General features: G+C 39.4%; 1 protein-coding gene across 9 annotated transcripts in view; it reads right to left on the reverse strand.

Annotated features, from left to right (window-relative positions):
* Window positions 1–24582, reverse strand: part of CHD2 (chromodomain helicase DNA binding protein 2) — a 116274-nt gene that overhangs the window by 16819 nt on the left and 74873 nt on the right. For 8 of the 9 annotated variants that reach the window (XM_057719806.1, XM_057719805.1, XM_057719804.1 and 5 more), the window contains 12 exons: window positions 23966–24136; window positions 22858–23033; window positions 18236–18277; window positions 17545–17684; window positions 12379–12517; window positions 12029–12179; window positions 10787–10909; window positions 9446–9574; window positions 8386–8526; window positions 6471–6605; window positions 2564–2742; window positions 446–545 (listed from right to left, as the gene is read on the reverse strand). In XM_057719806.1, the coding sequence (XP_057575789.1) occupies window positions 446–545; window positions 2564–2742; window positions 6471–6605; window positions 8386–8526; window positions 9446–9574; window positions 10787–10909; window positions 12029–12179; window positions 12379–12517; window positions 17545–17684; window positions 18236–18277; window positions 22858–23033; window positions 23966–24136 (1626 nt within the window). The remainder of the gene's footprint in view (window positions 1–445; window positions 546–2563; window positions 2743–6470; window positions 6606–8385; window positions 8527–9445; window positions 9575–10786; window positions 10910–12028; window positions 12180–12378; window positions 12518–17544; window positions 17685–18235; window positions 18278–22857; window positions 23034–23965; window positions 24137–24582) is intronic. The other variant, XM_057719808.1, reaches the window with a different exon arrangement.

Genomic DNA, 24582 nt, shown 5'->3' on the forward strand with positions numbered 1-24582 from the left:
TTCAGGAGCCACATTTATGAGCTAGCCAAAGACATGTGCACATGGAAGAAAACGCCTGGTGAATAAATAATTCCAGGACGTAAGAACACAGAATAACAGCCCCTTGTCAGAATTTCAACACCGTCTGGTTCCAACACACTGGCTATTTTACCCATCAGAACTTCGCTGTTAGTATGACGACCACAGGCAAGCATGTGGAGAAACTGCACAGCGAACACGGTGAAAGAGCGCACCATCCACGACAGGCTGGGCTGCGGCGGGCTCCTGCACCCCTCCTTAGACCCAGGCCCCCTCCCACTGTAAAGTAAGGGCAGAGAACCCGTGCCCTTTCTAGCAGCAGCAATCTACGCGTCTATGATCGTCTCCTTGGGAAAAAACGGGAGAATTTTTATGCAGAATTGTTTTTTATCTGTTGGTATGAAGTAGGATTAAATTTGTGTTTTACCTCTTCTTCTTGAGATCTTTTCTTGTGAGCCATCTTGTATAACTTATGTAATTTTCGAGCATCAAATTCTGTAAACTTGGAAACAAAAATCCATAGGTTCCTTAAAAAAAAAAAATTTCTGGTGAATTACAGGATTTTAAAAATAACTATTCTCTTCACAGATGGCAAGTTATGGAATTTTTCTGTGGAACACTCCCCAAGTATAGAAAATAAGTTACAAAAATAATCTTTCAGGTCTTGGCATCAATAATAAATGCACCTTTAGGTGCTACTGTCAGTAGAATTTGACCAAGGGGTCTGGAGACGAAGGTTCTGTCTCATAGCTAAAAGCCATCTAATTTATTTCACTGGCACCTAGGACTTCAGACCTAGAGCCTTTCTCCACTTTCTGCATTCCCTGGACCCCGCCAGGCAAGGCGTCACTACCACCACATCCCAGGTGGGGACTATGTGTGGCTGGGCATCTCTGCACTGCTGCCCTTTCTCTCCTCCCAGATGTCACCACCAAGGCCTGTCATTTCTCCCTTAAAACTCCAAGGGACTCCTCCCCTCCAATTTCCTCGCACGCACTCTAGCACTGCATTACTGTCAACAGGGGAGTGACTGGTAAAACGGGTGTGTAGAACAAGGAGGCAGAAGTACCCTCTGTGAGCTGGAAGGGAAGGCTCACACCCTCTCACGCTTCCTGGAGAGCATTCACACCACGCCATGCCACGCCATTCAGAGAACACTGTCCTGGCTCTTGACTAGTAAACCTGCTGCATTGTGTGGAAAGCCATTTACCTTCCTTTCTAAATAAAGCCTTCTGTTATAGGACTTCAGTCATCTTAACGAACTGCCTTTAAACCATAAGGCCCTCTCCCAGTCCCTGCACTGCCCCACTTTCAAGGCTTTGCTGAAGACTGAGACCTTTCTTCATCTAAGCAGGTCCACGCTACTCTCCCATGCCGGCTCGAGTGTACCTGCCCGCCTCTCGGAAGACTTCCCTCCCTCACTACTCCTCTGAATGCGTTTCTTCCTTCTTGGAATTCCTACTATACTTGAACTTTCTATCACCACCTCATGATGGACAGTTTCTCATGGGTGGGCAAGGAACTCCTTATGAACCTCAGCAGGCCAGGACCATGGTACCCGGCACATCTAAATATAGACTGGCCCCAGTGCACAGTATCCAGCCTAGCTTCATGGATCTATACGCTAGGATGATGAGCTTTTGTTATCTTCCAACAGGGATTAAGCTGGGTAAAAAGAAGACCAGATGGCTAGATACAGGGATCTGGTGGTTGGTAACAATGTAAAAGGGAAGTAAAGTCATATTTCAAAACTTAAATCTTCTTTTCTTAATGGGTGTGAAGCCTGCTGTGGGTAGCATCATGACAGAAGGTTTTCTTAAATCCTTTTTTCACTCAAAAACCAATCCACTGATATTAGGCATATTATACAAAGATAATTACATTAACCATGAAGTATTAATATATGAGTTCAACGTAACTGTGGAGTCTGAAAAGAGACAACGTTACAATTGTCTTTAAGAAATTCTAGTCATGTTTTCTTAAAACATCAAAAGTGAATATATAAATGAATATATGTAAGTCATAATGCCTTACAAACTGAAGTTCTAGATTAACTGCACTCATCCAAATTACTACCTGAGTTCTTCAATTATTAAAGTGAAAAGAACTCATAGCTCTGGTGGTTTTAGGTTTTGCTTCCTCTCATGAGTTAGTAGAGAGCTAACCAATTAGTTATTATCTTATGTCTGAATATTAACCTGAGATGGGTAAGTAGTGAAATTATAGATGGTTTCTATCCCTTCCAGGTTTAAAGATTGAGTCTTTATTCTGAGGACAGGCCAGTAACAGTAAATCCAGTATCACAGTATTTCTCTCATAAAATAATGACATCATCCTACCCATTCAAAAGATTCGTCTCAGAGGAATGGCCTATTTCAGGAAAAGAAAACTGAAGCCTGCAGGTATGTTGCCAATAGACAGCTTTGGCTGGGAAAAAATTTTTTCATTAGGTGGCTGTGTCATATTGTATAAAACAAAAACAGAACCCCTAACACACACTCTGTCACTGAACCAAACCAGGCAATTCGAGGCTGCAGATGGTTACCTCCTCCACAGTTTGATGTGCTCCTGGTCTGAGTAAGCTTTAAGGCACTCGGCTATCCGGTCTCCGATTTTTAGCAGGCAGTTCCGGGTGTGCTCCAGCTGTTCCTGCACACTGAGCCCCTTGTCAGGTTTATCCAGCTGTTTCAGTGCCTTTTTCACAGGCCTCATCCTCTCCTTACACTGGAACAGACCAACAGAGTAGAGACATAAAACATCTACAGCAAAGACGGCCTCTGCTGTGCTTACTGTGCCCTAAATTCCCAGAGAACACACAGCCCCCTGAGGTCACGTAATCACTAGAGGAGAAGCAGGTAAAGGCAGAGGAACAGTATAAATGTTAGAGCCAGAAAAACCTGAGGTTCAAGTCCTAGCTCCACCGCTCAGAGCAATAACTTTTATACCTTACTTGGCCTCTCAAAACACTGCTCTGATTCCTCACCTGCAAGAGGGGTGTGATAATCTCCTAAGGCCATTATGAAGATAAACGAGAAGCAAAATTACAGACCTAAGCTGAAAACCTCCCATCACAAACTATCTAAAACTATAGGATAAAATATTTACAAGTCCTTTAGACTTGTAAGAAACTGAGGGAAAGAAAGGCTTTCAGATAAAGATAGTGGACTGAACACAAGAATCTTTCTCCCTTCCCATCCAATGAAACAACAGTAAAGGAATTGCCTTAAGAAGATAGAAGCCCACAAAGACAGGGGAAATGAGAGAAAACAACAGCAACAAAATATCAGCAGCAAGAGATGACTTCATAGACCTGAGAAAACAAAATCCTAAACCAGCTATGGAGAGCTGAGAACCAACCTGATTTATACTGTAATTCCCCCAAAGGCTAGCTAAGTATCTCGGGAAGTAGGGGTGAGGGCTAAAAGTAAGTATTTTTTTTTTTAAAGACTGCCTAAGAGGAACAGATTCAGTATAGACACTCAGATCTCCAACTCTGCCCAACAAAAGATATGGTGGTTTATTCCCTGGAGAGGATAAAAGTCTCTGAGCTGGGCTACACCACATAGTTGAAGGGCAAGGCTACTGCACTGAAAATAGAATTATATGAATACATGCATATTAGATGAGCCACTGCCCAGTTTGGGAGGTGTCTTTTCCTCTCAGATTCCAGAACAAAGAAAGCCAGGCCTTAATCCTCCAGTCAGGAGACTGGAGGATTCTTGTCCCCAAAATCTGACCACCCAAGAGGAAGAACCAAAAGATGCTGACTACCCACTGGAAGTTTTCCAAGGAAGCAGCCCTACAGAGAACCCTCTCAAAGTCAATCATGCCCCACCTACATGCTCAGAGCTTCCAATCAGATATTTAGTCCCTACTCTTAAGTATGAGCAGACAACCAAGGATTACAAAGCCATTTGAAAAATATCTAACATGAACGATGGAAAACAAATCTAAGAGAAATATAAAAACATTCAGAGAACCACATGGGGAAAAAAAAATCTTGAAAATCAACATGACAAGAGAAATGAAAACCTCAAAAGAAATAATGGCCAATAGAGCTGAGGAGATCGCTAAGAAAGCAGAGTTAAAAAAGGAAGAAATAGAAAAAGTTTTTAATGTTAGGGACCATTGCCAGAGTCCAATATCCAAAAAATTAGGATAAAAGTAAGAACTGATGAGGAAATTATCACAAAATAATTCAAGAAAACTCATCTGACCTGTAGGGCATGGAAGTCAGCCACTTAAGCATCTAATATAAGGTACATATCCACGTAACTTCAGAACAGTGAAAACCTGACAAACTTAAGTCGCTTTGTGGCAACTTCCTTACAATCTATTTTTTCAGTATTGTACTTAAATTTTTTAAAAGGACACAAAATAAACTGGAAGTTACTTGTAATGACTAACAGACAAAAGATTAGTATCATGAATGGATACTGGATTCCTACAGACAAGGTAAGAATAGAAAAATTACCTACAGTAGGCAAAGGATATGAACAAGCAATTCACTGGAAACATGAATGTCCAATAAATATGAAAATAAATGTCCAACAACACTGCTGGTCAATATTTCATACCTCTTAGATGGGCAAAAATTAGGAAGTCAGAAATTACCAAGTGTTTCCGAGACTGGGAAGCAACTGAAATTCACATCCATCACTAGAAAGAGTGCAAATCTCTACAGTCACTTTGAAGACTAATTCCACGACGTCTAATAAAGCCGTAGATGTGCAGACCCAAATACCCAGCTTTTCTGCTCCAGCTATACACCAGAGAAGCTCTTACACATGCGTATAAGAAGCTTTTTCCAGTTTCACATGCAGCCAGTTTGTAGTAGTGAATAGCTGGAACCCCCAACGTCCATCAACAGGATAAAGCACAGTGGAAGCCATAAGACAGAAGTGTGAAACAAATCAGAGACATGATCATCAACGTGGATAAATCTCAGAAGTGTACATACTGAGCGAGGAAACGCAAGTTACAGGACACGCACAGCGTGGCGTTTCTCAACGGTTTCTCAACGTGGAAAACAGTAGTACATGCTGTTTATGGGCACATGGGAGGCTGTGCAGTCGAATGCAAAGAACCCAGACCCTCAGGGCAAGCTGCCTGGGTCAAATCTTTGCTCTACATCTTAACTGTGTGGCAAAGGACAAGTTACTTAACTCTCCTCACAGTTTTTAAGGGGTGAAATAGAGATAATTACTCATAGGTTGTCGTGGAGAAAATACACGAAAAGCACATGAACAATGCCTGGCTGTTATGTGAACTATTACTGCCTTTAGAGTCATTAAGTAGTAAAACTCTAAAATCACACATGAGAATTATAATTTTGGTCTACATCAAATTTAGAATTGTGGTCACTTCTGGGGAGGTAACAAAGCATGACCAGGAGCTTCAGCTTTGTAGTCTGAGCCTTAAAAAATTCAGATGTGACAAAACTTCAAGGTACTTCTATTGATGCCTATTATAGTCCTGAAATTTTTCTATATTTTTATATAGAAAAAAATATATATATATATCATATAAAAACGAGTAAATGAGCCAGTATGTAAACACGATTTCTTTTTTTTTTAATTCAAGGATAGTTGATTTACAATGCTGTGTAAAAGCAATTTTTAAATAGCATGGAACCATAGAAGTATTAGTTATGATTTTCTCTTATAAACACTAGGCTAAGGAAGAAGCAGAAAACAGATCAGAGGGCTGGTTATGTAATGAACTTATTCATTTACTCACTTACTGAGATACTTATAGCATTTACACGTACTTTATATAAGACACAGTACTTGCCCTCAGACAGCTCACAGGAAGCAGAGTAAAGATAGTTAAGAAAAATGAGATAAGTACAAAGAGAAAAAAAAAAAAAACACACATGCACATACGTTTTGGAGAACACGGAAAAAAGGGGTAAAAAGAGAGAAGACTGCCTTATGGTATGAGGTCAAATTTCTATCCTTTGCTGCCCTGGAACAGTAATATTTTGAGATTTGGAAGATCACTTTCTCTTTGAAACTAAATTAACTGTTCAAGTGAACAGTGATGTGTGTAAGTTTGGGGAAAGGAAGAGACCTCAAGAGAGGTGGGAAAGGGACGCAAGTGCAGCACAATGAAATATACACACACAGCTCCAGTAAGGCGCTGCGTCCCTGAGGACGCACTGGCCTGTTTCCATCCCATGTAAGATCTGGTCCATGACTCCTCCCCTCACCTTCCTTGTCTCCTATGAGGAGACATCCTAAGCCATGTCTTAGCTCCTAGCCCCACAACACAGGGAGCACGTTAGACTGGCCACACTCGCCACGGCTCCAGCTCACGCAGCCAGGACCCCAGCCTCACCTCACGTCATGCTGCTTAGACTGACTGAGGCTGTGTGGCGCGACCCGTGAAAGGCAGAGCCTCAGCGAGCATTGTGGCTGCAGATCCCAGAACCCCTCAGCTTCAGGACTTACTATGCTGAATGTCTCCTGGTCCAGGTCATCATCCTCATCCTCTCCAATGGGCACAGGTTCGCTTCCTGCTGTAATATGGACAGGACCCTGAGATCGTTTTGATTTACTGGAAGATTTGGCATCACCACCTTTAGGCTTTGAAAAAAAGAGTTACAAGGAGTCACTGTCATTTGTGTATTCCTGTCTTACAGTTTGGACTTCTTAGCTATGTCACATCACTACAAGAGGGTACACAGGGTGGCCTCAGTTTTGAGATATCATGAAGCCAAACCTATTTCATTAGCAGTTTAATCACACATCATTTCTATTTCTGCCTCTAAACATAGCCAATTATAATTTTAGCTTCATCAGTGCTATTTTGGCTTCTATTCCCTAATCCATAAAACGCATAAAAATGTCATCAAGAGGTTAAGACTGTAAACTGGCAGAGCTCTCACAGAGTAGCATGTAGCAACTTTCATTCACAGCTTAAAAAATGAATGTACACTTTGATCTTGGAAACAGTTAACAGCTTAAAAAATGAACATACACTTTGATCTTGGAAACTGTATTAATGAAAACATTTTAAGTGACTAAAATTTACATGAATCCACATGCATAAAGTTCATTTATCCATGAAAGGGTGCAGAAGGATGGAGACAGAGATACATGTAAAAAATAACTTTATGTATGAACATTTAAAAACAAAAAACAATACTATGTTTTGCTTATGATTATGTAACGTGTAGTAAAAGTATAAAAACATGGACAGGAAGGTTTCACACCAACTTCAGAGCAGTGTTATGGAGGAAAGCAGCAGCAGGAGAATAATGAAACTGGGAGATGAAATAGAGGGGAGCTTCAACTGAGGGGAGTCCCAGTAATGAGCACATGGACACCAAATACAGTAGCCCAAAAAAAACCCACTTGAAGTGAACATGAAAAATGTTAACAACAGCTGCAGTATCTGGGTAGTGGACACATGATGTTGGCTAAATCATTCTTTGTGCTTGTATTTTTTAAATATTTCACCTTAAAAGAATATCTTTCTGCGGAAACACAGATGCAAAGAAAGCTATCTGTTGCAGTAGAGTTTATAACACTAGAAACTTGAGAGCAATTTCAATATGGGAAACTTAAATTACTTCCAAAATATTATACTCAAACAAAATCTCCCTCATCTATTAAAAATGATTTTGACTTTTATTTACTCGCTTGGAAAGCTGTTTGTGATATACTGCTAAGTGGGGAGAAAAGGCTATCCAAACAGTCTGGTCAGATTTTTATTTTATGTTTGTTCTTACATGCATAATAAAAAAGTTCCAAAGGTGCTCATCAAGAAATCTGTTAAGAGTTATGACTGGATGGTGGAATTAAAGCACTTATTTGTTTGTAGGTTTTAACAATGATTAAAGATTAATTGCAAAATAATTTCACCAGAAGTCAGCAAGATGCAACATTCTACCAGAATTCTGTGGTTTGGAATGAACTTCATAAAAATCCAACAAGAAGATTATATAATAATAGTAGGGCTTTTCACCCATTTCTACTCCAAAAGCTTAACTCTTGATGGTATTTGGTTTGAACCCTATACCTTTGACGTATTAGGATTCATCTATGGACTGTACTCTTCTACCATGAGTCTCAGAACATGTATCAAGTAGTTACCTGTCCTATCTCATTCCAACACCCCCTCTGAAATGTGTACTAGAAGAACAAGTAAAGGCTTCTATAGTAAAGATCACCACAACTCACACACTCCCCTCTCTCTGCAGGAAGAGGTGCAGGCATCCCCATGACAGCCCCATCCTTCCTTCTGGGATATACTCATAAAATGACAATTACTTCAGGGCCCTCAAACCCCATTCTGCTTCTAAATCCTAGAGGAAAATTTCAAATGATGCGGGCATCTCAGTAGGTAGAATGACATCAATACCTTCTCTTTCTTATCTTTGGATTTCTTCCTTTCCTTGTCCCCTTCCTTGTCTTTCCTAGAACTCATTTGTTTCTCCTTGTTCTCCTTGTTCTCTTTCTTCTTCTGTTTCTTTTTCATTGGACTTTTTTCTAAGCCATCATCCTAGAAAACAGACAGGGCTGTGAGCTTTTGCCACAAACTTTATATATCCTTGTTTACTTTCTGGGGAAGAAAAAAGGCACTGCCCCTGCCCCTAGCGGTTCATCACTGCGTCCACAGAAGCATGTTCTCAAGCATACAGCCTTAAAGCTCTCTGCTTAAAGTGAAGCCTGTAGAGACACATGGTCTTCACTTACATCTTCTCTTTACTTCTCACAGCAACCCTTCAACACAGGCATTATCATTCCCATTTCACAGATGTAAAAAATTGAGGACTAAAGAGATTATATACCTGCCAGGTAGTAATGGGTGAGGTTGCTAATATCTGAAGTTACGTATGCTTGACTCAAATCCATGCTAGTGCAAGCACCCACTGCTGATCCTCCTGGAACTAACCTCAAAGTGAAAATTATACTCAAAGAGTAGCAAAATAAAATCCCATAAAGTTGTCAGTCACTGAAACAACATGCTGAATGCTACCAAGTGATTTTTCACTTTACTTAGACCAGAGGTTACACACTGACAGGCCTTGGGCCAAATATGATCCACAGATGAGTTCTGTTTGGCCCCGCAATGAACTGCATAACAGCTGCCCCTAAACAACGGGCACACGCTCCCTGGTTAGCCACAGCCTCCACCACTTACTACCGCTCCTAACAGCAAGGCGGAGTGTCCATTACCACTTACTATGAAAATGTGCATGGCGCCCTTCATTTACTTCCCTTGTCTATGAATTTTCAATTGCTGATTGTAAATGAACAACTATATCCCACTCTCACAGGTTAAGCAAAGACATACATATTTTCTATTTTCATTTTATCTCCTCTGGCATGTAAACCAAACACATTTCAAATGGTTTTATACCACTTGGCACAATAAATGTAACTTAAAAAACAATCTCAACTGAAATCCAGCCTCATACCTTTACTTCTCCCTCTTCTGACGGATTATCTGAGTGTCTAGGTGATGAAAACTCAATTCCATGCTCATCTTTCAGCCTCGGTGCTTTGTTTTCCTTCTTTACTCGAGGCTTCCGCTTCTTTAATTTGGCCTGGGAAAGCAAAGAAAATGATGATAAAACTACAAATCAAGTCCCTCAAAAGCATGACCAAATAACATCACGATTCTTTAGAACAGTAGCAGCCAAATGACTCAAACAAGGAAACTCAGAGGAAATTAAAGGAGTACAACCAATTTTACCTGAAGGAGAAAAAAAGAAAAAGAAACTATAGGCCGTATAAATACCCTATGCCACACAAAAAAATGGTTCCATTTTTTGGAATTCAATCTAAAGGTAAAATTCAAAAGAAGGAAAAACACCTTCTGTACAAAAATCAAATAAAGATAATATGTAGAAGACAATAAGAGTAACATTAAAAAACCTAGAAGCATGCTATATCTTAAAATAAGGAAAAGGTGTTTACTCACATACAGTAATTTCAGCAAGTAAAAACATGATATAATCTATCTCTCCAGAACCTAACTTACAGAATATCCTCATTATGTGAAGAATGACATTATGACACTACTATACAAAAAAGCACAAAGTACGGGATTAGGATTTTTTCCCAGAATTTGCTTTGTTATATATAATACAGGGAAATTAATATAAACGGCATAGCTCTAAGGGCACTTAAGGAACACGCACACACGAAGGCGACTAGTACTGGCTGTAACTTACAGCGTCTCCTAACTGATTCTCATCTTTCTAGGCCTGAATTGAATTGAAAAGTTGGGGAAACAAAAGATAAAGTTCAGATGAGTCTATTAGTAACTTGGTTGAAATTTTTCCCTGAGCAAGTAAGGCAACTGCAACTGAAGTCCAGTTTCTGAATTAAGTGTGTCTCCTAATTACCCATTTTATCCCTGGGACCCCTGATTACAAGTAGTTGAGTGTTAGCTGTAAAAACAGGCAAACACAGTGATATTCACACCATAACGAGAACTAAGTTCCAAAACTGAGGAAGCCGCATAAAGAAAAAGCACAAGTATATCTAGACCCGTGGCACTGGGAGAAGTAAGGACTATTTTGAGGCAACATTTGAGGAGCATGGGTTTATGCCAAGATGTTTAGGTCAATTACTAAATGAACATTCCTATCATTACCAACCAAACCATCATTACTGGACCCTCAATAGCAACACCCAACAAGGAGATGATAGCATTCTGTGCAGCACCCGAGAGGGCATCTCTTCCCCTACCTAACTCTGCAGGGCTGGAGCCTCAGGCCCCTGGAGGATGCCCAGCTGGCAGCTGCACTCACCTCTTCCCCACCTGTCACGGCCCCCTCTTTCTCCAGACTCTTCCTGAGCAGCTTCAGCAAGTAGTCCGCTCGGGTCTGCAGCTGCTTCCCCTGGGGCTTTTTATCTGTCTCCACAGGCAGAATCTTCAACAGCAAAGGAAGAGAAGCGCCCGCCATGGCCCACAGCCCGGTTAGTGGATCAGGATAAACAGACATGACGAACAACTGAGCAGTCCTTTCCCTCCCCAACCACCCAAAACACAGATAAAGCCTCAGACCCTATCTCATGTCCATGGCTCCCAGTCACTGAAAGTCCCTTATGAGCCGTTCTCGTTTTACAAAATGGGATGGAGAAATCCAGCTCTCCCACTGGCTCCTACCTGTGCTGTTAACAGGGTAGAACAACTCAGGTAGGAGGGGCTTGTTGGCTTCATCTGCTAGAGCATCCCAGCCGTCGTGGATTTCCTCCTTCCAGGAGCAGGGAATCCCTGGAGCTAGGTTAAAGCTTCGTTTTAGATTGAAAATGCTTCTTAGAGCATTGCCGGAGAGCACTGAGCTATGCCAGGACACAGCTGGACCTCTCAGGCCAGACTGGATTTGGTCTCAGTGCTTATGGCAGGGTGCTGCCACCCTCTGAGAACATCACACCTGGGATGAGCATTGTTTGACGTGCCAGGAAAAGCCCTGCCAGGAGCACACCATGGAGCGCGTCCTACTAAAATTAGAGCCAGTCAGCTTTCCCTGCTTACAGCTCTGAGCACGGCCTTACTGCTTGGTAGCCTGATGTGCAACGGATAGGGTGGGAGGCTCGATTTTGTGGGAGAAGTACAGCCAGTGTTTAATTCCATTACAAAAAATACCAAGGTGTGGTTCTTTCTTCACATGTAGAACTGAAATACGGCTATTTTAAAATATGGTTTTAAGGAAAGTGCCAACAACTAAGGCCAAGGAATGCTTTTATTATTAATAATCTTACCCTGGTATTTGTTGCAATGAGATTTGACCTACAATAAAAATCAGAATTTTAAGATTTCTCCTATAACTTCCCCAAAATTTCACCTGGCTATTATCTTCATCTCTGAAATAGTGCCACAGTCCACTAAAGATGGTAATGTTTCCAAGGATAAAGAAATCCCAGGAATTTACTATTGTCCTAATTTCCAGTTTGATCCCCACCCCCCAGAAAATAGTTAAAAGTAAGTAATCGATATAAAAATATTAGACAACAAAGCTAGAAGTCTCCAGCATCACAAAATTACTTACTTTGTCAGTTAACTTAAGCTCTGGATCCGTTTTTATTAGCTCCCAGTTTCCATAGCCATGTTCATAAATTCCCAGCAATAGGCGAGAATCATCCTCTACTCCCCACTCAACATCAAAATGTGCAGCTTTGACACGACAGGTTAAGCAGTATCTGAAAAGATTTCCAAAGCAGGAGGACATTAGAGGAGGGGCCTTTCTGATTTGGAAATAAACACAAGCGAACAGAGACAAAGCATTCTGGTATGTTACAGAAAAGACAATGAAAATACTACATAACTACACACAACTGTAACTTCAAATCTATTTTCTAGTGGCACAACCACAAATGCATGGGCACATATTATACTCACTTTTTTTTTTCTTCAGGGTCTACAGGGATAGACTTATGCAGCATCTCAAACTCTTCTTCATGTTGGATAATAGACTTCACATTAACCTGAACCCCAGATATCTTGATAGTTGGACCTCTCTTTTTCCCTGGTCCTTTCCCTAAAGAACACCAATTTCATATTCGTTAAGTGAAAACTCGCTGAAGTTTCACAGAAAACATAGGTCAACAAATCTAGACTCTCATTCCCTCAATGTATATCTCTGGTTTATTGTTATTCAAAGATATAATCAAGTAAAGCAAAAAATTTTCTCAATTAATGTTTGCAAAATAATCTCTGAACAACTCAGTTTTTTAAGATTTAGAATTTCTTAATCCAGTAGTGTTTATAATTGTATTTTAATCTTCCCATTTGTTTTATACTTTGGCTCCAAAATTAATAAAATTAATGAAAGAAGATTTTAAAGCAGTAATATCAGTGCTGCAGTTTTTTCTTTTATTTTTCTAACTAACCCATCAACAGATTTTTAAGTGCTTTAAAAGATGATCTTCTCTACTAAAAAGGTATGAGATCAAGTTAATACCTAACACATTTGAAATGATGAACAAAAGAAGTCATGGAAAGGTTACCCTAGCCAGAGTTTCAAATTAAAGTAATCCTAGAGGTAAAAACAAAGCAGTCAACTCTAACCAGAGTCCAAGTCAAAATCCACGATAATGACACTTGTCTATGAGAGAAAAGATGGCTCAGCGCCTGAGAAAGGATTTCTTTCTTTTTTTTTTTTTTTAAACATTCAAGTCGATGAAATGGCGCTTCAATTATAAACAGTTTTTTAGGGATTCTCATATAATCCACTAGAATTTCACTTGCAAATTCTATCCCCAACAATACTGATGATATCTGGAACAGAATGTGGCAAAATGGGAAAGGCATCTGCTCCGAAGATCAGAAATCTGGGATTTATTCCCGGACCCGCACAAACTACCCCCGTCCCCTTTCCCCTCTCACTTCTAGTTATTAACCTTTCTGGGTCTGTGTTTTCTCATCTGTAAAATAAAAAGACTGCAACAGAAAAATGGGCAAAGGATAAAGAGACAATTCACGGAAAAGGAAATACAAACAGCTCCATGTGAAAAATACTCAACCTCATTCATGGTAAGAGAAATACAAATTAAGTATATAGTTATAGCCTTTCTAACCTAAGGTTGGGAAAATTCAAAGAGCTGAAAATGTTATGTTGGGGAGACTAAGAGGGAACAGACACTGTCATTCAGTGCTGGTGGGAGGATATGGCTCAAATGGCACACATACAAGATTATTCGCCACAACAACGTAAATCAAGATGCCCATTCACAGGACGCTAGTGTTGTAAATCCATAACAGATTAATTATGTGACATTTAAAAAAAAAAATTCAGACAGTGGAGAAAAGATCAACCATCTTTAATCAACGGTGTTGAGACACATAGTAGCCACATAGGAAAAATCCAAAATCCAAAAAACTTGGATGCAACACCAGGAAAAACTCCAAGTGGATCAGAGATATAAAAGGAAATGAAATCACACAGGTATTAGGGGGAAGGGGGGATCATAATGACTTCCTTTATATCCTGAGAGTAGAAAACAAAACTTTTTTTTTTTTTAGTTTGTTAAAGGATACTGAATATAGTTCCTCGTGCTACACAGTAAATCCCTGTTGTTTACCTCTTTTATATATGGTAGTGTGCATCTGTTAATCCCATACTCCCGATGTATCCCTCTCCCCTTTGGTAAGCATAAATTTGCTTTCTATGTCTGTGAACCTGTCCCTGTTTTGTACAGAAAATGTTTTTAACTGATCAAAATCCAAAACAACAGTAGGGCAAAACATTCATAAATTTGACTATTTAAAAATTTTAAGTTTTCTGTACAAAATACCACAGCAAAGTGAGAGGACAAATCACAAACTGGAAGAGAACATCGACACTTTCTGAACTTTTATCAGAAAAAAAGATCCTAAAAATTAAGACCAACAGCTCAATAGAAAATGGGTGTAACATATGCACAGAGAGTTCACAAGCGGTCCTCAGTAAAAGATGCACAACCTTGCTCATTTAAAAGAAAAATGAGATGCCACGTCCCACCTATCAGTTTGGCAAAAATCCAAACATCTGACAATACATTCTGTTGTGTATCAATAAACGTTGTAGGTGGCAATGGAAACGGTATCAGATTTATGAAGAATTTGGCAGCATCTAACCAAATTACATATGCATTTTTCCCAGGACTCTGCAATCCCACTTCTAGAAATCTATCTCAAAGACAGGCTGGCAGAGATATGAAATAGCATATTCATGAGACTATTTGTTGTGGCTTTATTTACGGCGGCAAATGACTGAAAACAACCCAAATCTTCATTTCTAGGGGACAATAAAGTATGAATTAACATCTATGCACACAGAGGAATACTGTGCCACTGTAAAAGGAAGGAGGTATGAATTCTACACAGTAAGACAGAGTGAAGTCCATATGTGAAAATAAGCAGGTGCGGAACAGAATACAATGTACGATATCTCCTGTACAGTAGGGGAAATATATACACACGCAGACTTAAAATTTTAAAAAGGAACAACGGAAAGATAAGCCCCAAACTAATAGAAATGATTACCTACAGGGGAGGAAGAGAACAGCACTGGGGGGACAGGAATGAAGGGAAGATTCTCGGAGTGTTCCTGGTTTTATACTTCTGACTTTGGGCCATGCAAATGTTTTACATAATTAAAAAACAAAGTTTCATCAAAAGGAGAAAAGTAGTCCCTAAAAACTGAAAAGAAATGAAAACAAAAGATACTAAGCTATATATTAAGTTGGTGGCATAACCACACAGAGAAAAGAACAATTTCAAATAATTTTAAAACACAGTACCTTGACTGTATATTGCTAATCAGGGATATTTTAAGGACAAAAAGAAATGCAAAGATAACAAACTTTGCATTAAGAAGTCTTATTGTAACAGTAAAATTGGGGGAGAGGAATTCCCCTGGTGGTCGAGTGGTTAGGACTCGACACTTTCACTGCCATGGCCCAGGTTCAATCCCTGGGCAGGGAACTAAGATTATGCAAGCCGGCTCCCCCCTCTTCACGCGCTCCCCCCCACCCCCACCCCACCCCCCAAAAAGGGTAAAATTGGTATTACTATTTGGAAACGTGTATAATGTATAAGAGAAATACATGATTATGTTAACATTTTTAGGAACAAAAATTTTCCAGCTTAAGCAAAGTGATATCAATAATCTTACGTTAGAATTGGAATGTCAACCTGGACTCAGGAATACGCTCAATGCCAGTGTAAAGAAAATACAGGTATATGGAATCAAGCTATGCCAGGAGGAAGCAATCAGCCAGATGCAAAATGTGAACATGCACAGAAAAGAGGCATGTGGGAGGGAGGGCACTGTTACCAGGAAATATCTCCAAATATGCTGGGAGATGGGCGAAGCAAGGTACATGCTACACACACCACCAAGTGTGTTAAAATAGTATCTATTCATTTTTTGAACATACGTATTTTTATATTTCTAGGAAGAGATAAGAAACAGGGATACCTGTTTTTCATTTTTGAGCCATGTGAATGTAATACTTATTCAAAACAATTACAAGGAAAAAAGAAAAACACTGTAAAGTTAAGGTTTACTTTTGGATGTACTCTAGGTGCTGTAAGAGCACATACTTGGATCATTGTCCAAACCACTCAAGTTGTTTAGGTTTCTTTCATGAAAAAAAATACATCTAAAAATGTTTTTGACTATATTCAAGATATTTTAAAATCCTATTACTTTTAGTAATAGCCTTAAGAAGAAAATTTCAAAGCATAAATACTTCTTTACTTAATGAAATAGCTAACACTGCAAGCCAGACGTGATGACACGCACTTCACAGGTATGGAATGGAATTATTCAAGTGACAATCCAAGCCCTTTGAGGCAAGGTCTACTACTCTATTTTACACATGAAACTGTTGAGAAGCTATCACTTATCTCAGGTCTTATAGCTAAGAAATGGCAGGACCAAGATTCCAGGTAAAGTGACTGCCTCCAAGGCCTGAATACTTAACCACAGATGACAGAGCCTCCTGTGAGTAACCTCAGTGAAGGGTAACAGAAGAATGGGGGCAGGGACTTCCCTGGTGACCCAGTGGTTAAGAATTTGCCTACCAATGCAGGGGACATGGGTTTGATCGCTGGTCTGGGAAGACCCCACATGCGGTGGAGCAACTAAGCCTGTGCGCCACAACTACTGAGCCTGCGCTCTAGAGCCCATGCTTGGAAACCAGAGAAGCCACTGCAATGAGAAGCCTGAGCACCACAACAAAGAGTAGCCCCCGTTGGCCACAATTAGAGATAGCCCACGCACAGCAACTAGAGAAAGACCCAATGCAGCCAAATAAATAAATAAATAAATATTTAAAAAAAAAAGAATGGGGGCAATGGCACAGGTAAACCACAGTCTAGTGAACTGTGGAATGACCACATCCTCATCTCTTTGTTTGAGGTTCAACTATAAGGGTGTCCTTTAACAACAAGGACCTCAGCTCTCTCCTGACACCGCCTGCCTTTAGAGGACACGCAAAAGCACTCTTGGTGTATAAGAGAAAACATACTACAGGTCAAATTCAGTTACAACAAATTCCAGTGCCAAGAGAGTCTCACTGTAATAAAAAGGTTTACAATATTCATCTACTATTTTATTTATTCTAACTAATTCTCTAAATCCTTTAAGTTTATCACAACCAAACAATACGTGTATGTATACCCAAGATAATTACTGATGTCTATGGTCTGTAAAGTCCTCACTTACAGCCAAAATACAAATGTGCCCACTGAGCTTTACCCACTCAGGTCTTTACATCTTTCAAACCAATCTAAACTTTTTATAGTAACATTAAAAGAAATCATTCATCTTGTTCATCACTCTGCACCCTCTGCAAATGAACTCTGTTGAGTAAATCTTTGGGATCTTACAACGGAGCACACATAAAGGCAGGGGAGAATACACACCTCAAAAAGTAGGGATGCATGGGGTACAAGTGTGTTCTTCTCCCAAAACAAACAAACAAACAAACAAACAAACAAAAGGCCCCTTGGCAGCAGAGAACTCAATCCACAAGTGCCAGGTCTTTGAGAATCACTGAGGGAGACGTGCTGACTTACCCTCGCTGGCATTCTCTTTCAGCTGCTCTTCATACTCCTGCATTGCTGACACACAGCTGTTGTGAATCAATTCCCCCAGGCGCTTCAGATCTGCCACAGACTTATCTACCAGCTCAGCATCACGTGCTATGCACTCCAGCCTGAGGAAAGACAAATACAGGGATACCTAATGTCACATGAGCTACCACTTGGTTTCACACAAGCTTGCTCCTGTGAAGACACTTCTCTCTATATTCCTTCATCAATCATTCCAAGGCTCCAACAACAACTGACAGCTAACTTACTTTCCATCATAAAGAATTTGACTTGGAATAGGCCACAAAAACAGACTAATTTCAAAAAACAGAGGGGAAAGGGCTCAGCTTTATTAACTAAATGGGCTGTCCAATAACAGCAGCAGGTGAAGTGCCCGAAAGCTATCTGCACTAGGTTTGTTTCTTTGTGCTCACTTTCCTTTCTCCAGCCTACTTCCATTCACTGCAGTGTTCCTAGAAACAAAGTACAGTTACATCTACAATACATTTTGCTGATGTCCAAGTCATCTGGAGCATGTGAGTATATTAATGTCTAAAAATCAGGCTGTCAAAAGGTGCCAGACCTTAAAATGGAAAATAGAAACCAAAAAAGGAACTTGCTACATAAGAGAAGTGAAAAAGAGGTGGATAAGGAACTATTATATTACTACGCTTACCGTTCAAGAGGGAGACCAAACTTCTTATATGCCTTGATGAACCTAAGAAAATGATCAATAGATCACATTAAAAAAACAGACTTCAGCTATGTTAATGCAAACACATCCTGTGCTGAAATACAAGCCATAAAAACTGTCAAAAAGAGACTGGGCTCCCCAATCCTTGCCACTGCCACTAAACAAACTAAAGTTGGCCTTTGAAAATGCCCAACTTAAAATAATGAGTGCTAAAAATCTCTTCAAACCAAAGGTCAACTTTATTCTCAGTAACCGGTCATGAAACTGCTTAGGGACATAACTGAGAATGGTGACTTAACTCTAATACTATCATTTTTAGAAGGTACAAGTTTATGGAGTTCAATAGGTAATAAATGATTTAATAACCACAACTCTTATGATAAAATCCAGTATAGTTAACTGGTCTATTCAGTCCACTACTGTCACTTGTAATTCCATACTACAATATTTTCTATTATTTTCTGGTCAATAACACAACTATAAGATTTTTAGGACTGCCTCGAATACTTTTTATAATGAGGCAAAGTAAAATAAATATATGATTTTAAACTTTTTAGGCAAAACTATTTTGGAAACTCTGACTCTTTCTGCCAAACCTTGTCTCCAACCAAAAATCTAATCTATCCCCCCACAAGTCTCTAGCCTAAACCATGTAAAATGCCAATCCATGTGTAACCTGCTCCCCTCCCTAAAGCCAACCACTAGCACTTTCACTAAAAAAGCAAGATGTCACGATATATCAAGGACATCACTATAACATGCCAAATTACCTGGTTAGATAAGAATGAAAGGAGCGATACTATGGGGGGAGAAAATAAGAACAGAGGGCATAGTATGGGGGAAAAAAACATGAAAAGAGAGGGCACAGCAATTAAGGAAAATGGGGGTGAATAAGACAATAACTATGAAACAATATTAAAGGAACACCCTGGATGCAAGGATTACAAAAGTACTATCTGTGAAAGCAAACCTGACGATCATTCCTCAACTCTACATTTCTTCTACTTGGTATATACTGAAATATTTTACATCTGAAATAATATGTCATTTGGGATTACTTCAAAATAATATTGAGACAGAGAAGCATTCCAGGAATGGTGGAGTAAGGACCTCTGAAAATTTGCTCCTCCATAAAAACAGCAAGAACCCTGGCAAAAAATTGTCAAAATCAACTTTGTTGGAATGCTGGAAATGAACCAAAAGCTTGCAGCCATCTTACGAACATTTACTCAAGAAAATGGCTGAATCTCAGTATGAACTTGTGAGCACTCTGGCATTTTGACTTGCCCTATTTCCCACGCCCTCTCCCCAGCGCCATGACTGCCTAAAAACTACACCTTACCAACTACTGCAGCTGTACAAAGCAGCAACCCAGCAGCCACTAGAGGGGGCAGAATAAGCTTGGAGTGCCCCAAAAGCTCTTTCCCCCAGAGAACAGTGCTATTTCACCTGACCCACAGCACCCTGAGAACCTCCATTCTCAGACTTGTTTTCATTTGACCTGGCTCTGCATGGAGAACACTGTCTGTAGTTCATCGGTCAAAAAACAATTAGAAGCAAAGGTTTAACACCACAGCTGCCCGAGGGAGCATTATAAGTTGGGGATATGAACAAGCTGACCAAAAACTGCAATGGAAAAACTGAGCGGAAAAGACGTCCATAGGGGTCTTTGAAAAGCTCAGGCATATTGCTGGGAATCCTGAAGTCTGCACATGTGCAGGGCTATGTGCAGGCACAGAGAGGACCTGAGGAGCTGTTAATCTCTCACCTCTGGCTGGCCTTGAGGCGCTACACAAACAGGAACTGAAGGATAAGGCAGTTGTAAACTGCCTGCCAGAGTATTGAAGACATGCCCCAACATACACAAGGAGCCCTTTAGCAAAGGCTGGTGGGTTTACTGGTTGGTAGATTTAAGGTGTTTAAGGAAGTCTCTGCCCAATCATTAACTGACCACTACGCCAAATGAGCAGAGACTTCAAAGGACGGAGAAGACAGACTTCATAGAACTAGTCCAGAAAAGTTACTAAATAAGCAAACAGTGACAATAACAAAACAGCAAACACAAAAAAACTCTGGCTGGCAGGGGGAATCTGATTTTCAGACTTGCCACATTATATTATTTAAAATGTCCAGTTTTCAACAAAACATTACAGAAAACAAGAAAGTGTGGTCCACATACAGGGAAAGAGGGCAGTTTTCAATGGAAATAGTCCTTGAGAAAGTCCAGAGGTTAAATTTATTGGACAAAGATTTCAATCAACTAGTATAAACAAGAGCTAAAGGAATCCATGTCTGAAGACCTAAAAGAAAATTTGAGAATGATATATCACCAAATGGAGAATATGAACAGAGAAAGAAATTATGTAGAGGAGTCAAATATAAATTCTGGAGTTGAAAAGTACAATAACTAAGATGAAAAAAATCACTAGAGAGGCTCAGGAGCAGATGTGAACTGACAGAAGAAAAAAATCAGTGAAAAGATAGGTCAACTGAGATTATCCAATGTGAAAGAGAGAATAAAGACTATCCTTCAGAAACAGAGGAGAAATTAAGACATTCCTAGATAAATAAAATGACAGAATATGTTGCTAGCAGACCTGCCCTAAAAGAAATACTAAAGAGAGTACTTCGGGCAGAAATGAAAAGACATGAAACAATAACTCAAATCCGCATGAATAAAGAAGAGCCTCAAGAGGATACCTGAGTAACTAGGTAAAAAGACTGTGTATGTATTTTTGTCAGTAACTGTTTTCTTCTCCCAAATGATTTTAACTATCAACTGCATAAAGCGATAACTATAAAACTGTGTTGGTGGGCTTATAAAGTACAAAGATGTAATCTATGTGACAATAAAAGTACAAAAGAGAAGGAATGTATCTAAACTACAGTAAAGTTTTAGAATATCACTGAAATTAAGTTGATATTAGTCCAAACTAAATTGTTCTAAGTTAAAATATTATTAATTATAATCTCCAGGGAAACCACTAAGAAAATAACTTTAAAATATAAAAGAAATAAGAACTAAAATAGTATACTAAAAAATATGTAATAAAAAACAAGGCAGTAAACGGGGAATAAAGGAACAAAAAGGACCCAAGACATAAAAAACAAACAGTAAAATGCAGACATAAATTCTATCTTATCAGTAACTGCATTAAATGTAAATGGTTTAAAGACTTCAATCAAAAGGAAGAGATCAAAAAAAAAAAAGAGATCGATAGAATGGACTTTAAAAATCATCTAACCATATACTGCCTACAAGAGTTGGAAGCTAGATTCAAAGACACAAATAGATTGAAATACAAAAGGAAAAAGATACCATACATACAATACTAAAAGAAAGTTGGGGTGTCTACACTAATATCAAACCGAGATATAAACTTTAAGACACAAATTGTTACTAGAGACAAAGAAGGGCATTTTATAATGAGTAAAGGGCCAATCCATCAAGACAACATGTTATAAAGTACACACACCTAACAGCAGAGGCCCAAAACATATGAAGCAAAAACTGACAGAATAGAAGGGAGAAATAAACAATACAACAATAATAGAGACTTCAACTCCCCATTTCCAATAATGGATAGAACAATCAGAAGATCAATAAGAAAATGGAAGATCTGAACAAGAGTAAACCAAACAGACCTAACAAGCCATCTACAGAACACTCCACTCAACTGCAACAGAATACACATTCTTCTCAAAATAACACTACGGGTAGGGGAAGATAGAAGTAGGGTACACATACGGGATTGACTACAAATTCATAATGGTTGAGATAATACCAGGGGTGGGGGGGGATGTTAATATTCTATCAATGTTTGCATTTATTTACATTTTCCTATAATAAATTAAACAAAGAAAGAATAAGTATAACATTTAGTGGGAAACAAAAATCTCAGTTTCAAATACTATTTGATATAATTATATAATATAGATTAGACCATAAAATTAACCATCTTCATATTTTCCACTTTCTTCATCTTTTTAAAAAAATAGCATGGAAACTAGGGGGAAAATGGTTTGGAAGCAACAATTTTAGATTTTTCTGGAGAGCACAGGGGTGTGAATCAGACACCAACAAATGTGTACTAAGTACTGACATGGAAAGATGCCTGAAATTGACCGTAAGTGACAAGCAGCAAGTTGCAGAACAGCACCGTCATGTTTCCCAATAAACCAGACTGATGCCAGCACTGACACTGATGCAAAGTAAACAGGGGTTATCTGTACTACTTTAATGTTTTATATTTATACCACTTCTTTTATATACATGATACATATGTATGCATGTATGTATTCATATTTTTCAATAAAAACAAGAAAGTTATAGCCCAAATGTACCTCCAACAGCCTCTTTCCTCTTGGCTGGACTTTCTTTGGAAAATGTTCAGAACAAACAGAGAATAAGAAATAGACATAAAGAAAGAGCTCAACTGAGGAAAACCTTGGAGAAGGGAGAATCATCCTGGGGCCTTGGGGCATGACTCAGTCGCCCCTGCCTTCTCCTGCTGTCCCTGTCATCAATGTCAGGAACTCATCAACCTGAGGCTTACAGCATGCCCTTCCAGAAGAGATCGAGGGAGAGCAGAGCCCCCACTAACCTCCGGATCTCAGCGTCGGTGAATCCCTCCACGAGGTCCTTCCGCACACTTCGGGGGCGCCCTCTGCGCTTGGGCTTCTTGTCGTCATCAGAGTCATCCGTCTCACTTTCAGAGGCAGAGGACCTCTGAGCCTGCCTTTTAGACTCAGTATCAGAGTCACTGTCATTTGTCTGAGCCTGAAAAGGCAAAGTCACATTGTAGCAAGTGCCAGGTCCAAGAGATCTATGGACTAAGACCAGCCCATCTTAACTCCTTCACACTCAGAACTTCCCACATATTGCCAATATCAGGCAAGTCGATTTTCCTTTAAGAAAGAAGGAGGTAGATGGCATGTGATGAAGATGACCTGCTTGCGATATTCACACTGCCAGAGCATACTGTAATGTCAACTAAGTAAACTGGAATAAAAATATTCCGATTGTGGGTTCATATTTACTTCCTTGGGCAAATTACTTTACCTCCTCATGCCTTTGTTTTCCATTTGCAAAATGGGGACAATAGCACCTATAATACAAGGTTTTCGTACGAATTAAATAAATCAGTAAATGTAAAAGCACTGACTTACGTCTGGCATACAAGGAATACTCATGATAGCTACTATTAGCTAATACTGATTTACTAGGATCTTGGACAAACCTGAGTCTGTTATCTTCAACAAACTGGGTAACAAAACATAGCCTATCTACTTCAATGTTGTTGCAAAAATCAAATTAGCACCTATGACAGAGCTTTGTAAACTGAAGCATCTTTGAATAATCTCTTACTAAGTATTTATACCAAGTGCTATGAACAAACACTTAAAGGTGAAAAGAGGTTTGACTCTGAAAGTCGAAGGCCTCGACAATTAGAACCAAATTGTTAGACTTGCTGGTTCTAATCTCAAGGGCACAATGCAGACTTCTGTCACACTCAAATCCTGTTCAGCCATCTGACCAAGAGCAAATATACACAGTTCAAATGTCTCACAGGTAAGCGCACAAGCCCTGTGCATTTTTCCATTTCCGTCTGTGAGGCTGCCTATAACTCTGCCCCGGAACCCTCCACATCAGGGAAACAACGTAAGGCAAAGAAGATGAGAATGTCCATATCTCTCATCTCACTTGATCACCTTTTTAGTGGAACTCCGAATTCGAGGCAACATATAAATTTCTTCCAGCTCCTTCTGCCGCTCTTCCTCCTCTACTTTCTTCCTTTGCTCCTCTGGAATGATCTCATCCCAGTCCTTGTGAGGTCGCTCTTCTAGCTCTTCTTCATCCTCCATTGTTGCAAAGTTGGCAACCTTAAAACAAAAGGACAACCCATTGTATGACTGACATTTCCCTACTTCCCAAACCCCATCTACTAAAACACCACCGGTGCAGTTTTTAATCTAAGACGCTATGAATGATAACAGAACTCCTATGATATCACATAATCAAATAATCAATTGTCTACTAATCTCTCCCTTATCCCCCCCACCAAAATCTACTTGCCAAGTGCTAAAGTTCACTAGAAATTTTACTGAAAAATAGGGGAAGATATGAAGATACAAACTGTCTTATGTTTTATTGAAAGATTTGTTATTAAATCATACACATTTTCTAATATAGAAATTTTAGATTTATTTAGATTATAACATTTGAATACCTAATACTAATCCATTATGAATTTACAGTCCTATACATTATAAATTGCTACTGAATGGAGTCATTTGAAACAATGCATAACTCAAAGCAGTAACTATTG

Source organism: Hippopotamus amphibius, chromosome 2, assembly GCF_030028045.1.
Source record: "Hippopotamus amphibius kiboko isolate mHipAmp2 chromosome 2, mHipAmp2.hap2, whole genome shotgun sequence".
Taxonomy (NCBI): Eukaryota; Metazoa; Chordata; class Mammalia; order Artiodactyla; family Hippopotamidae; genus Hippopotamus; species Hippopotamus amphibius.